This window comes from Phaseolus vulgaris, chromosome 2, assembly GCF_051622355.1.
Source record: "Phaseolus vulgaris cultivar YP4 chromosome 2, ASM5162235v1, whole genome shotgun sequence".
NCBI lineage: Eukaryota > Viridiplantae > Streptophyta > Magnoliopsida > Fabales > Fabaceae > Phaseolus > Phaseolus vulgaris.
The window spans coordinates 38,581,771-38,599,924 of NC_143499.1; the positions used below are offsets into that span (position 1 = coordinate 38,581,771).

Below are 18,154 nucleotides of genomic sequence, written 5' to 3' on the forward strand. Positions count from 1 at the left end.
CAGTCTCAGACAAGTTGTAAGAACAATTAGTTATCATTTTTTTTTCGATGGGGAGGCCAGTTTCTTCGTACACATGAACATTTTATTCGCATTAATAATAATAGTAATAATTTTCGAAATACTAATAATTAATAATATACAATGCAAATATTTTCACATCCTTTTAATTTTTAATACAAAAATAAAATCTTTTCATCATTTTCTCATCCATTTCTTCAAAATTCAAACCTTTCAATTTTCAAATATCTCTCTTTTTCCATCCTTATCTTTGTATCATTTTACTCATTACACATTGTAAGATATAAATTCATCCATAACCTCATCTTTTTTTTTTCAAATTTAAGGTATATACACTACAAAGCTTTTTTTTTTTTTTTTTTTCCATTTCTTAACCATGCATGCTTATAAATTCAACAACATTTCTCATGCAAACATCCAATGAAAGTTTTAAGGATTCATAAATATCACAAAAACATGTATGAAATATTTTTTGTAACCAAATAAGGGGACATAATCGATTATGTCTCATCATATAATTGATTATCAATGACAACATAATCAATTATATGATGAGACATAATTGATCATGCCCTTATGCATAATTAATTATGCTCTCAACCAAAACACCTCACACCCATGCAAGTTGTGGATTCACGATTGTAAATACACGAGCATGCACAAAATGTCACTTCCTAAATAACAATTTTATTTTAAGATTTTTATTCAAAGATTGTGCTAATAAAAATGGTAATTAACTTTTTCTTAATTTAAAATTATGAATTATAATGATTTTTTATTTTAATTTTATTCAACTTTAATTTATTTTTATTAATGATAATTTTTTACATAAGCTATTTTACATACACTAAAGTAAACATTTCATTGTCTATTATTTTACAAGACTCGTAATAACAAATAGTCTAACTTAACACAAGTAGTAAGTACTATTTTATATATTTTGATTTAATACGAAATTCCACTCTCCCCATGAACCTCGATTTCCACACTCTGGATGATGATACATAGAGGACCAAGACTCCTCAATAAATTTATACAACTAATTCACATCCATTATTTTGTCATCTATTCTCTCTCTCTTAAATTTACTTTTTGAATGACCAGAATACCCTTTACAGTAGATTTTGAAGTCAATGTGAAAAATCATTTTTTTTATTATAATAATAAAAAAAACCCATAAATTTAATAGTTGCAGAAGCAGCAACTTGACCATAAAAGGCATAGTGTATAGACCCACATCCACATCAAATTGTATCTATCTAACTGGCAAATAAACGTGTTGGGACTTCCGAGTTGTGTATTCTTAACACCCATTTCTGGTAGCCAAGCCAAGCCAAGCATAGGTAGATAGATATATCCTTTCTACTATTGTAAGTTCCGCTTTCAACTTTTTCCTCTTCCAACTGCTTTATCTTCAAGTTTTCCATTTTCTGCTATCCAACTACTCCTTGTTCTAAGATTCTTCTTCGACACACCTGCTTCTTTTGCTATTTCAAGAACCTGGTTTGGTACTTTTTTTGTTTTTTTTAATATTACTCTTTCTCTCTCTCTACTTCCCACTTTCCATATATCATGGCTAAAGCATTTTTTTTTCCCTTTTAACTGAAGCAAATTAAATTCCCTGGTAAGTGCAGTTTAAGGTTTAAATAAATAAATGGTTGAGTGGTCTCAATTTGTTTGTATTCCTTCTCCCCGTAGCATCCTATTCCTAGCCGTACATGATTTCATCTCGATCCATTTTCTTGAGAATTGTTGATGTTTTCTCTATTTTATGTTAAATCCGTTGGCTTTATTTCATATGATTTGTTTATTCTGGAGAAAGTCTTTCTTTCTGTTTCCTCTTCCCCCCTTAGATGTAATGGTTTGGATGATTCTTCTGTCATAGGGAGATGACTAGAAAGAGGATACAGATCAAGAAAATCGACAACATCAGTTCCAGGCAGGTGACTTTCTCCAAGAGAAGAAAAGGGCTTTTCAAGAAGGCTCAGGAGTTATCAACCCTTTGTGATGCAGACATAGCTCTCATAGTCTTTTCTGCAACTAGCAAGCTTTTTGATTATGCCAGTTCAAGGTATTCATTCTATTTGCAGCATCATTGTCTTCCTTTCATTTTGCATTTTCTGAAGTATTAATTAAGCTTCTTTTTGTTTCCTTAATAGTCTAGTTCCTTCTTTCATGGGTAGAAATGCAAAATGCAAAATGCAAAGAGGAAAGATTATTTATTATATATATTATATAGATATAAAATAACAACTGTCTGACGGATTCAGGATATCAGAAGAGTGTAATGGATTTTCTGTATACATTTATGCTTTCTTACATATTTTCAAATTCTTTTAATTTATCTTAATTGTTGGGGTTGATACCAAAACAAATTTCTCTCTCTCTTCGAACAGTGTCTTTAAAAGTTATTTTTTTTTTTTCAAAATGGTTTCTCAAACTAATTAATCAGGAGGAGCAATAGGTGTGTAAACTTCTCTATAAGGAACTTTATGCTGCAGAAGTTGAAACCCCATTATGCAGAAAAACATCCGCAACTAAACCATTGCTTGGGATTTGCTTGCATTTCTTAACAATTTTGCTTAAAAGCAAATGTACGTTTAGAAATTAGCTTTCTATCAACATTACCAAAGTCTTATAAGAAATATTTGAAATGCATTTTGATTTCATGGTTATCTCTTCTGAAATACAAGTTACTCGAACTAGTTGATGGTGATATGCCAAATTCGTATCTGTATCAACTCCTATCACACTTTTTGTATGCCTCATACTAATATCTATAATACTTTTTGTTTTATAGCATTTCAGTTCTGAGTCATCTATCTTTAGTTACAAGCAACACATAGCAAGGCTTGATATATATAACTGTAGTGTGAACATGTTTGGTTACAAAGAATGATTTTTGATAGAATGGAATATTCATTGGTATATTTCATTTATTATATATCAATAACATATATAGCGATTAATCCCCTTCTCATCACATTCCACTTCCTTCAACTAATCAGTATCCAATCCAAACATTTTATGATTTTATAGTTTAACAAAACTGGAAACACTATGAAATAAAATGAATACTTGTATAATTTATGCAATTTTCTTCCATTAAGAAAAATCAAATAGAAGGTAAATGGTTTTATAGGCAATATATGAGCTTTGAAATGATATGAATGAGCATCATTCATTAAAAGGAAAGAAGGGAAATTGAAAATCTAAACCTAATGTTTGTTGCTTTCAGTATGCAACAAGTAATTGAAAGGCTGGATCGCCATTCAGCAATGCATAGATCGGATCGTAGCTATATGGAGCTGCAGGTTAGTTTTAGTAACATCAACCTGCTATTGTAGTTGCTTAAATGATATTGATATATATCCTGAATTGTTTTTGTTATAACTTGGAAGTGTAAAGCACATAAAAAAAAGAAGAGTATATGGGACCAGACCAAAACTCCTTGTAAAACTAACAAAAATGAAGAAAATAAGATCAGTTTTAGTTCAAGAAAAGGTATAACCTATGAGACTAGGTAAATTAGACCACCATCTTTTTATTTATCAGCAGCATATTTTTGCATGTATTCCTTTCACAGTAGATGTGTGAGCTTTGAAAAGGAACAAAGAAACAATAGAATCATCATTGAAAGTCTTTAAAACTAATATGGAATCACATTCAATCCATATATTATGTTATCTACATTCTCCACATAATCAGTGATCAGAATAATAGTTAAGATCTCGGCCTTGAAGGCCTTATTAATCCCAATGTAAGCTGAGAAAACTCTCAGAAAGTAACCATTGTTATCTCAAAAAATACCTCCACAGACCATTGGATCCGGATTACCAATGAGGCGCCAATCCTAAAAGAATATTTAATAGTTTACTGAAAATAAGTAAATTCTTTGCCAAACAAACACTCTTATCTATTCTCTGTAGTATATGCTTGCTGATGTAGGTAATCTATGAAATGGTTCTTGCAAGTTTACATTGACTTCACATCATAATCTCACCTTATTGTTTTGTCAATTTCTCATTATCGCAGATGCTCTATAGTATGCATGAATTGGAGTGTCTCATGCAATTTATTGAGTGAAAGATATTTCATGTTTCTATAGCATTCACTATATCCTTATATCTCCATAAACACAAACAAAAGGGACCTTGTGTGTTTTTTAGCTGTAAATAAATAACATAATATGTATGAGTTGGCAAAAGTTGATTGATTTGGAATTTTGTTATATAACAACCCAATCAATTAATCTAGTCCTTGATGATAAAAAGTGTCAACATTGGTTCTAAAATGGAATTTTTTATTTTATTTTCAAATACTGATGTGTTCACTTGAAAATGGATTTTTTGGGGATTGAGTCCATATTTATTTATTTTATTTGATAGAACAAAATAGATTAAGGGAATATAATTTTTAAATCGATATCTAACATTAATTATCAAATTTTTTACTAACTAACTATTTTAGATTTTAAATTAATTTTTAATTAATAATTTATAGTTAAAACCTTGATAATTAATATTTGATATAATTTAAAAATTGTTTTATACACTTTTATTAATAATAGAAATTATATTAATAATTTTTTAGTTTATAAAATACTAATTATTTTTTTAAAAAATTAGTTATTATTAAGTAATTTTTTTATGCTGAGAAATGCATATTGTTACCCAAAAAGTAAAAGGAATAGATGGTAATTGTTATAAAAAAATGGATGCATACTAATTAAGTACAAAAGGAAATCAAATATATAAAGATAACTTAATATTATATACCAATATTATACCACGAGTATTGAGTTTTCTCATACACATTTTTTTTTAAAACTGTCCTCTAATCTTCCGGGTTTATGTTGCCAAAAATCCTTTTTCTTGATGCTCGATATATCCTTTTGCTCTTTGTTCCTGGAAAGTTCTGAACTCTTTGTAGGGACCTACATTTCTTTAAGTACAAATATCATCACTTTTAAGAGCCAACCAGCATGTCACTGATTTTTTTTTATTTCTTGAGAAAGTGCTGCATATATCTTTCTCAAGAAAAAGCTATGAAGTGTCTTTACTTTAATTTGCTTCATACTCGTATCCAAGATCAATACTCTTCAACACTTTATTGATACATCCAAGAATATCTAAACCTACCAAACTTCTATATATTTATTTGACTCGTGTACTTCATTGTTTCTCCATATCCGTAATATACAAAACATTGTTTCTCCATATCCAAATGAAAATTGCTCACTTTATGAATTATTTTGGAATTAGATTCACAATTCAATTTCTATTCGTAAATAATAGGAAGTAATTTATAATCACGGTAAGTTATATATTTTTTTTTTACTTCACCAATGTTTAATGTGTTTTTAATTTGATTATACAGTTATATTTTTTATTATGTTTTTATAACTTTTTAAATACACATAATGTCTAATAAATATGTGTCCATCATATGAAAAGGTTGATCTTATACTCCGTCATAAGGTAGATTGAAGAGAGACAAAAAAATAAAGGAATAAGAGAAAAAAAAATATAGTATATAAATGAGAGGAGAGATAGAAAGAAAAAATTGAGTGAAAATGAATAAAAAAATGCAAAGTGTATGCATGTGAACTCATCTTCCTAAATGTTGCTTTTGAAAGGATTCCTCACTTACAATTATATTGGATAATTAGCACAATTTGACAAACATTAATTCCAATATAACAAACAAGTATTGCTTTGTTGTTGGACTATCTGGTTCAGCCCTTTCTATTCTTTTGTACCTAATCAAATTAATAACAAAATGTTTCTTTGCTTGTCTCCCTAGTGTAATTCAAAATTTCATCTAAAGAAGTCGAGTGATTTGGATTGTTTCTCGATTGATTGTGCAAAAAAACTAATAGAAAATATTTCAAACTTGTGTTTCAGTATGGTGATGGCAAGTAAGTTATTAATCACCATGTATCAGGATACTTGTAATCAATTTTCCTCCACTATAAAGAATCTTGAAAGTGTCAAAATTTGCCATCTTAAATCTTTTTCATTTGTATGTCATATCAAGTAATTTACATCATGCCTTGTGTGACTCACTTTCTCATAGAATTGAGTGATTTATTAATCGATCATCATCCATGACCGAACTTCACTGAGATTTGGTGTGTCACTTGGAAAGTTGTGAGTCTTGTGGCGTGCATGCATGGACAATACTTAATGGAACGTGCTTTTTATTCTTTTCATTATTCTTGTCTCCAAAGGAACATTGTTCTTGAGGTGTTGGACGAGTGAAAAGACATTAAATTAGGGTTTTATCTTGGTATGCTTCCATATGGTATTCTGCTCATGTCTGATGATGACAACATTCAGGGGAATGTGTTTGATTATGACATTCAGGAGAATGTATCAACAACACAGTTAATGTGATCAAATCGGGTAACATCCTGAGAAAATACTGTAACACCTTTGTAGACTTAATTCCTTCTTTACTGTGAAACATCACATATAGGACAACTATTTAATCATGCATATTCATTTTAAAATAATATATAAACATTATCACTGGTATATGTTTTCATAGCTCATACCAATAACATAATACGTTTTTAACCATGTTTAACCCATAAATACATTATTAAATTATCAGCAACATATTTTTTAAAAGTGTTGGCAAACTTCTAAGGTTTTATCGATCTATCCATTAGTTATCTTCAAATCATACAACTTTATTTTTGCTGACAACTTTGTATAAGTATCCACAGATCATATAATTTTATTTACTGTTTTCTCAAACATTTTAAAGCAACTCTAAGATCCTCTCCATAATAATAGTCTTCTCTTCAAAATGATTGCCTCTCTATGCAGTTTACTAAATTTTGAATCTGGAATCATAGATTGTCTACTTTTGGATCATTTAAGAATAACTTGTATGCTATGTCAAAAATAAAGTACAAATTCTTGCAATTGAGATTAAGGTAAATGATTGTGTTTGCCATTTTATAATTTAACTGAACTAAATTCTATAAAAAAAAATATTTTAAAAAACTATACTAAATTGTTATAAATTAATTTAGTTTTTTAAAACTGGATTTCTCCTAATAAATAAGAATGTTTGAATTAAATTGGACTATAACTTATTAGATTGAAAGATATACCATGGGTAATAATTCAAACAATTCACACAGTTCAAACAATAATACTAGTTAAATTTAGTTTAATTTATTCAAATCTTGATCTAATCTAGTTAAATTTATTTAAACTATTATACATTAATTTTCTCATATCACTTCTAAAGGTAAATTAAATTTATACATTTTGCTCACCCTAAATCATCATCACTAAATAATGAAATAAAGAAAAGTATCTCATCTCAAAGTCAAAGTACATAAAGTATCTTGGCAATCTATATTGACAGCAAAACTAAAGATTTTATAGAAAAAACAAATAATTTAACACTTAAATGACTGACTCCAAAAATATTAAAATTGAAGCTATGGAAAGAAAGAAAACAAATTAATTACTAAAATCAAATAGAGTAATTATTTTTAAAAATAAGAAGTTTCACTTTAATTAATTTCTGTAAGCAAATAATTTCCCAAAATTATCATTAACCTACCAAAATTCTATTTCACCTGCTAGAAACCAAGAGAATTAAATATTTTATTTATCTTGCAAAAGTCCAGACTTAAGCATAGTTTTCAACTACATTTTTTTATCAACAAGAAAAAATAAATAAATGTGACCCACTTAAGAAGTGTTCCAACCCTTATACAGAACACATGAACAAACACGCCTTTCTCCATATACAACAATCCCCACATATACCACCAACTACCTACACAACAGCATCAACCAAAACACCATACCACTCAAAGCCACTACAAAAGTTAGCACCCCAAAGACACCAAAAACCATCCAACCTACCTAAAAACATCATAAGTTTTTAATCGAAAGCATATATAATTACATGCATACATAAATTGAAAATAAATACACACATGACCAACTTTACCATACTAAAAGGATGTTAATTACTAATTTAACAAGGTAGTTCAGTTAAGCAAAACATTTAGTTTTAATTAATTTTTAAGTACATCATAGTTTTGAGTATTTTCAATTGAATCCTTATTACAAATTTTTATTCTATTGAACACTTCAAAAAAAAAATTATTTTTGTCTAAGTACTCTACGATTTGATTTTTTTTCGTCAACGAAATGATGTGACGATTACTTTTGTCTTCTTGCACTAGTGCAGAAAAGGTCAAAGACAACGGTTCTTTTAGAAATTAGACAGCGGTTTCGAAACCGCTGTCTATCAGCACATAGTCTATTCTATTGAGGTATAAACGATTATCCTAGAACCACCGTCTATAAGTCACATTTAGACAAAAAAATATTTAAAAAATAAAAATAAAAACAACACCAACCTCAAGGTGATGGTAGCGGTGATAGTGGAGGGAAAGCAGAGCATGGTGGTGGAGCAATGAACAAGAACCTTAAACAATGAACCAATGAAAGAATGAACAATGAAGCAATGGAAGAATGGAGGAAAAATAAGATGAGAACGAAAGTGGAAGAATAAGCAATGAAGGTAGGAAGAACTTACAAAGTAAGCGATGACAATGGTGGAGGGAAAGCGGAGCGCTATGGTGAATCAATGAACAAGAACCTTAAACAATGAACCAGTGGAAGAATGAGCAATGGACCAATAGGAAGAATGAAGGAAGAATAAGAAATGAGGGTAGGAAAAACTTACAAAGACAATGAGTGAAGAGAACGTTCAAAAGAGTTGATGAGAAAGCGCGAAGAAGAAAACATAGAGAACGAAAACATAAGTGACACGGGACTTCGAATTAGGGTAATAGCGAGGGTACAGACAGTGGTTGTAAATGGAACTGCTGTCTATTCTCTCTGTGATTTAAATAGACATTGGTTCCTCTTACAACTGTTGTCTATCTACTCGTTTTAATTTCAAAAATGCCATCACGTTTTGATAGACAACATTTAGTAGTGAAACAACGTATATTAGCTGTCGTAAATAAGTGTTTTTGCACTAGTGTCTTCTTCGATCACCAATCAACTCTCTTCTTCCTTCTTGAATCTCTTCTAACTCTAAGTTGATTGACTAGTTGAATGAGACTTGAAAGCAAAGTCAGAAGTTAACTTACGAGTTAAAGATGAAAAGACAGAAGTAACGATCAAGACAATTTGTTGTCAATAAAATCAACGTACGGTACTTAATAAAAAATAAAAGATATTTTAAACTTTTATTGAAAGTTTTGTAATGAAGAATTAATTGAAAATACCTAAATTTTTAAGTTAGTTAAAATTAAATTTGATCAAGTATAATTTTTATTATCTTTAAATCAAGTAGGTGAATTAGTCAACAAGAAACTTTGAAAAAGTGGTCGAACAGTAAACAATTTGTGTTTAGTAGATTTGTTTTTGACCATTGTGCTCTAGTGCTAAAAGACTCTTGTATGGATTGGGGGTCAAAACAATTTAGAAGTTTGGATATTTAGCAAAGTGATAGCAAATTCAGGGATTTCGTTAGGTGTAAATGGTCTAGCTATGTGGTTCAAGCCGGAGGGATGTTGGTTCTAAGGAAAAGTTGAAAATGTTAAAATCGGATTTAAAAATATGGAATAAAGATGTATTTAGGAATGTCAATCAGTTAGGGAAAGTTATTCAAAAGAAAATTCAAGAATTAGATGCACACGATGATATTGACGATTAGACAAGGAAGATAGGGAAGAGAGGAGGTCTTAGTTAGCAGAACATAATAGGTAGTTGATGGAGTGGTTGGGCCTCAGGTCAGGTTGGGTAATGTGTCTTTTAATTCTATATCTGATATAGACAATGAGATGTTGGTAAGTTCTTTTTCTGAAGAGGAAGTTAAGTTTGTTGTTTGGAGTTGCGACAGTTCGAAAAGTCCTCGGATGGCTTTAATTTCGGTTTCATTAAGTTTTGTTGGGATTTTTTAAAGGACGACATCGTATCGGCAGTGAATGATTTTGCAGGTTCTAGTAAATTGTCAAGGGGTCGAATGCCTTGTTTATTTACTTGGTCCCTAAGATCGAGAATCCACAACAACTTTGTGATTTCAGACTCATCTCTGGTTGACTGCTTGTACAAAATTATTTCGAAACTGTTATCGTTAAGGTTAAAGAAGGTGATTAGTAAAGTCATATATTCAAGACAATCTGCGTTCCTTGAAGGAAGGGGTTTACTTGATAGTGTTCTTTTGGCCAACAAGGTTTTAGAGGAGGTAAAGAGGAAGAAGAAAACTTGTGTCATTTTCAAGGTGGATTATGAGAAGGATTACGACTCTGTGATGTGGAAGTTTATCTATTATATGTTAACAAAGTTAGATTTATGTGAAAAATGGATAGGTCAGATTAAAGCTTGCTTGGAGTCAATCTCGGTGTCTATTCTTGTAAATGGTAACTCGACTATGGAATTTATCCCTTTGAAAGGTATGAGACAGAGTGATCCTCTAGCTTCGTTTCTGTTTCTTATAGCAGCTGAGGGCTTAGCAGATATTTCAAGGAGTGCAATGGAGAAAGATTTGGTAGAGAGTGTGGAGATTGAGAGCAAGAATATTAAGGTGAATATGCTTCAGTATGCTGATGACACGTTATTTTTTTGCAAAGCAACAACCAAAAGTGTGTTCAATATTAAGGCTATTTTGAATTGTATTGAGATAGCGTTTGGGCTTAAGGTAAATATCTTAAAGAGTAGTATCAGTTGGGTGGGGATGGATGCTTTTAGGATTTGTTGTTTTGCAATTATTCTGAACTCTGATGTGATGAAAACCCCTTTTAAATATTTGGGGATTAAAGTAGGGAGTGTCATAAAAAGGCGGTGTTTTGGGACGTGATTGCTAGAATCAAGACCAGATTGGGGATATGGAAAGGTAGATTTATCTCTTTGGCCAATAGGATTTGCTTGATCAAGTCCATTCTTTTGGATATTCCGTTGTTTTTTTTATCCTTATTCAGAATGCCCTCAGTGCCTTCAGTTGTGCTAAAGAAGATTGTGAAAATTCAGAGGGACTTTCTTTGGGATTGGAAGTTTGATTGGAGAAAGATTGCATGGGCTTCACGGGAAAAAGTATGCGAGTCTCACGATGTTGGAGGTCTTGGTATTATTGATATTAAGGTCTTTAACACGACATTGCTGGGAAAATGGATTTCGCAGTTGGGGTCGACTAAGGGTGAATTATGGAAGGAGGTTTTAGGCTGATAAAAAAAAAAAAAAATGGAAGGAGATTTTAAAGTCTAAATATGGTGGCTAGAGATCTTTGAAAGAACAGAGGTTGAATAACGGTGATTCTCTCTAGTAGAGGGACTTGAAGGAGATTTGGAAGTTGGAAATGTGGGGTAGGAGTTTTGAAGACTGCTTTAAGTGGGAAACTGATAACGGGAAGGTTATATCTTTCTGGGAAGACAGGTGGGTGGGGAATGTTTGGCTGAAGAGTAAATTTTCGAGGCTTTACTCCCTTTGTGTTGATAAAGATATTTTGTTGAATCTATGTAGGGATTGGATTAACAATGTTTAAGCGTGGAATTTGATTAGGAGAAGGGCCTATTTGAGTGGGAGAAGCTTCAAGTATGCCAACTTCTTGAGGTTGTGCAAGGTTCAACCCGTTTAGTCTTTCGAATACAACTGAATTTGGCAAGTTGGTGTGTCTCTTGAGTTTTTGGTTAATTCTTCTTATGGTCTTTTAAGGTGTGAGGTCACTCTCACAGTGTGAGAATGAAAGGGAAAGCTTGTGTTTGTTTAAATTTTTTAGAGGATTAAAGTTTTACCGTCGACCCAGTTTTTGCTTGGAAAGTGCTAGAAAATAAGATTGCTTCCAAAGTTAATTTGACTAGATGTGGAGTTGTGGTTGATAGTACTTTTTCCTGTTTTTGTGGATTAAAAGAGAAGTCTACTAATCACTTGTTTTTTTTATGTAGATTTTCTTTGGTTTGTTTGGAATCTTTGTTTTGCATGGTTAGGGTTGAAGTCGGTTGTCCCCCAAGATTCTTACTCACATTTCCTATAGTTCAACATTTGTAATGTTTCTGAATCTGTTAATTTAGTTTTGGGGAGTGTGTGGATTGCGGTGGTAAGGGAGATTTGGTGCCATATGAATTAGGTAATTTTCAAATGCGGTGTGGTGGAGCACTCTGAAATCTTCTCTTTGGCCTAACTGAAGATTTGGTCTTGGGTCACTTTCAAAGTTCAATCAGCTTGTTTCTCGTTTTCAGACTTGTATCTTGATCTCCTGGTATGTTTGTATTTGATTTAGTTTGTTGGTTAACCTTTTGGTTGGTGGGATGTTGTCGGGGTGGATTCTGTTTGGTTGTATGGGTGTTCTTTGGATGGTGTTTATGTGAGATGTTGGTTTTTGAGGCGATCTGTTTTTGGATTTTTTTCCGGTGTTTTTCTTTTGTTTGGTGTTTGTTTTGTACTTTCTGGTTTAGAGGCTTTTTCTGGGGTTCCGGGTATATTGTAAGGTGTTAGTTTAATTATGGGTTAGGTTATTTGAATGTGTTATGTATATTTTTTGTAGTATGTATAAGGGTTGAATCACCCCTAAAGTAATTTCTATTTATTTATTCTTTCTTGTTGATAAAAAAGAACGACCGCGTAGTTCCACATTAGAAGCTAACTCATAAGTCCAAAGAAAACTTTAACATTGTTGTTTTTGAGCAGCTAAAAAGGTTTAATCAGTTGATTGTGAGTACAAGAGGTACTCACCATTTGTAACTCAGCACAATCTAATTTCAAGGTAGAGGGTGACCTTGAGGTAGCTTGAAAGTTTTGACAAGCTTAAGAATGAGCCTGAGGTGGGAAGATATAATAGATGGCAATGGACTTTTTTCAAAAACACAGACAATCCTTTATTAGCAGTTATATTGAAACTTCTGCTAGAAGTTTCATACCAACATTTTGTCCCTTTTTTGGTAAGAATTAACATCTGAGGGAGAAATATACTTGTGAATTTTCTGGTTCTTGCATGAATGTGTTTCTTTTCAGACTTGACAGGTAGAGTACTTGAGATATATACGGAAAACTGCAAATAGAGTTAATTATCTCGTGACTGCAAGAAAAAAAAGTATAATTCACTGTCTTAGACATTATCTGCATAATAACAAAAGTTAAAGGTTATTTTTAAATTTATGCACAGATTGAGAATGACTCCAACGACATCCTGCGCAAGAAAGTAGAAGATAAGAGTCATGAACTGAGGTATATATATGCATGCAATGTTTCATATGTTGCATGTACCATATAAACATAGTACTCACAGACGTGGTTTTCCAACACAGGCAGTTGAATGGGGAAGATCTGCAAGGATTGACACTACAAGAACTGCAGAAAATAGAGGAACATCTTAAAAGAGGTTTGAGCAATGTTTCAAAACTTAAGGTATATGCTAGCAATGTTGCAACCTTCTTCTTTTGATTAGTTATGATTGTGGGGAAACGTATGCATATGTGCTTCTGACATATAGGACAATATTGTGTTTTAGGATGAAAAAGTTATGCAAGAGATCAGCGCCCTTAAAAGAAAGGTAAAACCTTAACAAAATCTCTGATACATTTCAAATCTCATATACTCTGTCGTTATTATTACTATAATGTATATATCTAATTAACGTATTAAATTAATGAAAATCTACATGTTCTATGCATCTAATGATTGAGATAACGGCAATCAGTAAAATCCTTTAGACCAGGTTCTTCTGTTGAACTTCCTTTAACATTAGGGGATTGTTAGTGAAGTGAGTCAAAGATTTGCATTAAGGGCAAAACCTCGCATTATGCGTGTCTTTTGCCTTTCTTATTTAGCAGCTTTTGGCTTTTTTCCTGCTCTTCAATGTGCCAATTTGTATCCAACTTCTTGCTGGATCATGCTTCAGCTTTCTTTTCACTCTAGAAAATAGGAACACGTACTAAACTTTCACCCAAATATATATGGAAATGAGAGATAGCAAAATCAAGTACCAAAAGAAAATGATAAATTAATAAGGGATCAGAACCATATTTAGCTGGTTTATAATGACTGGTTAATTAAAATTGGTAATAAAGTTTGATCACTGTATTTTTAAGTTAAATTTTTGGTTACTTCTTTAAACGGTGGGATATAGCTAGTTAGATATGTATTTTCTAATTGATATGAACGCTTAAAGTCCTTTATCAGTTATTAGTTATTTTTTACCAATATATATTGTGTACTGTTTGAGTTACAATACTTTCAAAATAAAAAAGTAAGTGAATTTAACTAAATGTCTAACTAAAAAGTCCTTTATCAGTCCTTTCCATCAACTTCAACTAAAATGTTTTAAAGCATAATTTGAAAACCAATTTTAGACTATATTTTGTTATATAAGGTTTTTTTAATCAAACCTGGTTTAAAACATCCAAATTTGTTATGAATAAAAGGTGGTATGGTTATAAAATATAATTCTCATTCATGGTTATGGTTATATTAGTAACCTGAGCACCCCTGGTAAAATGAGAGAAAAATAAAATGAAGTATTAAGATATTCTCAATAGCAAATTTCGATGTAGCTAAAGTTCTGCAAGATTTCGAATCATTGTATGATCAAGGAGATGTAGTAGGATTTGACCTTTCTATATTGGGATGTACTTTAGAAGATAAAGTGTCCTTGTATGTAATTAATGACTGACAAAGATAATAAATAAAAAATATAATAAAATTAAATAACATATCAAATTAAAATTAATTATAATCTCAATTCTTTGATTAATGCTTATAAATTGTACTTTATTTAAAGTAGTCTTTTTTTTTCAGAGTCAATTCAATGTGAAATAATCTTGATTATGGCTAACTAGAAAACTTGAAGGAGAACCAGTCATGATTAATGCTTGAAATGGTATAAAAAAGTGAATTTATGTTTATAATAAGCTATTCTTATATGAGAAACAAATAGATTTATTCCTATAGTTTTAATATAAAATGTTAAGAGATTAATAGGAAGATAAACATTAGAGTAAATTATATTAACTCTTTTTAAGATTTTTTTTTAACTTTTAACATAATAACTTCTTCATTTTTAGCCTTTACAGTATATCATTTATACTGATATGCAATGTAATATTTCTAAATAATTTAAAGAGTTATTTTAATGTATAGAGATTGTTGTTGTTATAATTTCCAAAGTAAGGCTGCTAGTATAAAATAATTAAAGAAAATGTATTAAAAAAGAATGTTAAAAAATATAAGTATGATTTATTATAAATATGACTTCCAGTATTTGATCAAATGATAAACTTCATTCACTATCATTCTAAGCGATTTTTCTACTTATTTCCCATTTCTTTTTCTGCAAAAGCCTGAACTGATACTAAAGACACCACCAAACACCTAGGTTTTACTCTTCAAATCATAAAGAAAATATTTTCCTTGAATGACCATTATACAAAGTAAAATGCACCACCAAAAATCTTCATATTTATATAAAAATCAAAACACACCAACTCTGTGGAGTCAATATAATCTGAAGCTTAGTCCAGTATAACTCAAAACAACTCAATCCACATGCCAAAATCAAAGAACCCTTGGTGAGTTTCCAATATCCTCCTCCAAAAGTACTGAATAAAGTACACTGGTAGAAATCAAATATAAATAAACATTTGGTGCATGCTTGACACTTGGGTTACTTAAGGAGGCTAGGTTTATGGATTGATTAACTCTATTCTTATCAACATGTTCTTGACCAGTTAGGCTTGGTTTATTTTGTCAGAAAAACAAAGCAGGTTTTGGAGGTAGGTTTCTTGATTGTACACCTCTACAGTATAGTGATTATCATCCATCTTCAAAACATTAAGATAACTTGAAGTAGAAGATGTAAAGAAATCCTTTATAGATGTAACATTAAGCATTGGTATCAATAATCCAACTAAACTCGTCAAAAGGGTGGTTCTAAGGCCAATTGACAAGTGGCTCTGAAAATTTATCTGAGACCCAAATGAATGAATTTGATTTTTGTATTTAATGGGGTGAAAGAAGATAGAGCCTGCATTCGTTGCAACTCTGCTACAATGTTTGATTATGTTGCCCATACAGGGAGTGGAACTAATGGAGGAAAACCAAAGATTGAAAAAGGTGATAAAGCTTTTCAAAGTTGTGCTTGTTTAATATTTATATACAATCTCTCAAGAGGGAAATATTGGAAATAATTAATGGTTGTGAAATTTAGGTACCGAGCCTTATCCCCTTACATAGGCAATCATCGGAATCCATTATTAGCAATTCATCTAATCTTCCTGAAGATGGTGGAAGTGACACATCTCTCAAGTTGGGGTTAGTTACTTTTTCTATACATTAATTCAAGCTTATGAGTGCCCTATTGTAGTGGTACTGGTTTAAGCAAATATCTTCTTTACTGATTTATTTTCTTATATATTTTCTTGGTTTTGGAAGCTTTAAACACACATATATTCTTGTAATTTTGTTAAACTTTAAATATTCTTAGAAGAATTGAACTGCTATGTTATCCATAGTTGTTAGAGGCTACTGATCTGAGTTCGTGTATCTTTGTGGCTTTCAGGTTACCTTAAATAATGAACAAAATTGTAGATTGTTAGAAGTGACAGGGTTCGCTTCCTTTATGTGTCACTGAAAACCATTGAATCCAGTGTTTGATGTCAAAAACAAATGATGTAAAGTAAGTAAATCCAAGGGATGCATTGTCCTGAACTCATCTTCTATATACTCCGAGTTAATGGTCAATGCTTTGATCATGTCTATAGTTTATCACCATAAAAGTTAATTTGATTCTTACATATATGTTTCTCTTTTTGTTGTTTTTTATTGAAAGAAAAATAATAAGAGATTCCAATGGAAGGAAGAAGTGAGGAAAAAAATGCAGGCAAATAAGGAGGGAAGACGTTTTTCATTCTTTTCTCTGACCTCCACATCCTTTAACCAAATACTACGTCAAAGGTTGTCAATTTGTGATTACCATTTTGATATTAAAATAATCTGCAATCTTTGATGGTTTATTTCTCTCTATTTGAAAAGCAAATTAATTGATATAAACATTATGAAATCAATATTATAATATATTATACTAACAAATACTGATGTTGGTATACAAATTGACATATACTATTGAATATTAATGTTATTAATATAATTTCACTGTGTATACATATTCCTTTTAAAATAATAATAATAATATACAACACATTATTTTAAAGCGTAATACTTTTTTCTAAGAAGCTCAACTATTTTTTTAGTTCAAAATTAATTAAATGGCTCCATTTAAGGAGAGATGTGTTAAAATGGCTTTAAAAACTATTAGTGGAACTATTGTAGATTAGATGTGGTTAATTAAGAAATTCAGTTCATTTTTTTCCTATATAAAACGGTTTTTAATTTAACTCGTCTTATGTTTTAAACTTTTTCAAAACAAAAATAAAAGGATAATAGAAGTGAGGCTACTTCTTTTAATTCTAGTTACCTCTCTTCAAGCTTAATTTGCAAAATACAAAAGTAGACTAATAACCAGGCATCTCTGCATATATTTTAAGACTTTATTATAATATTCTTGTGATAAGTTTAACCTTCAACAGGCTCGAAATGACTCTGATACCATGTTAAGAAGTGGGCTTTAAGCCTAACTCATCTCCATAAAACCGGCTCATGGAGGTGAGGTTTGCACCCATTTATATATTATGAAATGTCCTTATCTCTAGTCGATGTGGGATTTCTAACACTTTCCGCCTTGCAGCTAAATCAAACGTGGACCTTGACACCGTTACCCACTGGGCAGAAACCCATCGGATGCAAATGGGTCTATAAAATAAAGTACAACTCAGATGGTAGCGTCGACAGATATAAGGCGCGCCTTGTCGCAAAGGGGTACACTCAGATTGAAGGTGTCGACTATTATGAAACTTTTTCACCAACAGCAAAATTAACAACTTTGAGGTGTCTCCTCACCATTGCAGCAGCCAGAAATTGGTTTACTCACCAGCTAGATGTGCAAAATGCCTTCTTACATGACACATTGCATGAAATTATTTACATGGACTTGCCACCCGGGCATCATCCACAGGGGGGAGAACATTGTATGTCGACTCAACAAATCCCTTTATGGTCTCAAACAAGCATCTCGAACATGGTTTTCAACATTTTCTCAT

At 31.2% G+C, this 18,154-nt stretch overlaps 1 protein-coding gene across 13 annotated transcripts; it reads left to right on the top strand.

Moving 5' to 3' along the window:
• Positions 1–1,244: 1,244 nt before the first annotated feature.
• On the top strand, positions 1,245–17,011 carry LOC137811884 (MADS-box protein JOINTLESS). Of its 13 annotated transcripts, none has more exons than XR_016518705.1 (10): positions 1,250–1,388; positions 1,904–2,089; positions 3,257–3,332; positions 13,168–13,229; positions 13,310–13,409; positions 13,513–13,554; positions 16,014–16,112; positions 16,207–16,310; positions 16,558–16,674; positions 16,828–17,011. XR_016518705.1 is itself a non-coding variant. In XM_068613744.2 (9 exons), exons 2-9 carry the CDS (start codon positions 1,908–1,910, stop codon positions 16,565–16,567), a joined length of 675 nt encoding a protein of 224 aa, XP_068469845.1. In that variant the 5' UTR covers positions 1,245–1,361; positions 1,904–1,907; the 3' UTR covers positions 16,568–16,792. The 13 variants fall into 13 exon arrangements, 11 of the variants coding, with proteins under 11 accessions (XP_068469845.1, XP_068469843.1, XP_090154893.1 ...); XR_016518706.1 differs by having other exon boundaries at positions 16,074–16,112; XM_068613744.2 differs by lacking the exon at positions 16,828–17,011 and having other exon boundaries at positions 1,245–1,361; positions 16,558–16,792.
• The last annotated feature ends 1,143 nt before the right edge of the window (positions 17,012–18,154 follow it).

Excerpts from the sequence above, each read along its gene's own strand:
- LOC137811884 (XM_068613744.2), top strand. The coding sequence starts at position 1,908 with ATGACTAGAAAGAGGATACAGATCAAGAAAATCGACAACATCAGTTCC. Across the intron at positions 13,410-13,512 it reads GCAATGTTTCAAAACTTAAG|GATGAAAAAGTTATGCAAGA; the intron begins GTATATGCTAGC and ends ATTGTGTTTTAG. Across the intron at positions 13,555-16,013 it reads TCAGCGCCCTTAAAAGAAAG|AAGATAGAGCCTGCATTCGT; the intron begins GTAAAACCTTAA and ends ATGGGGTGAAAG.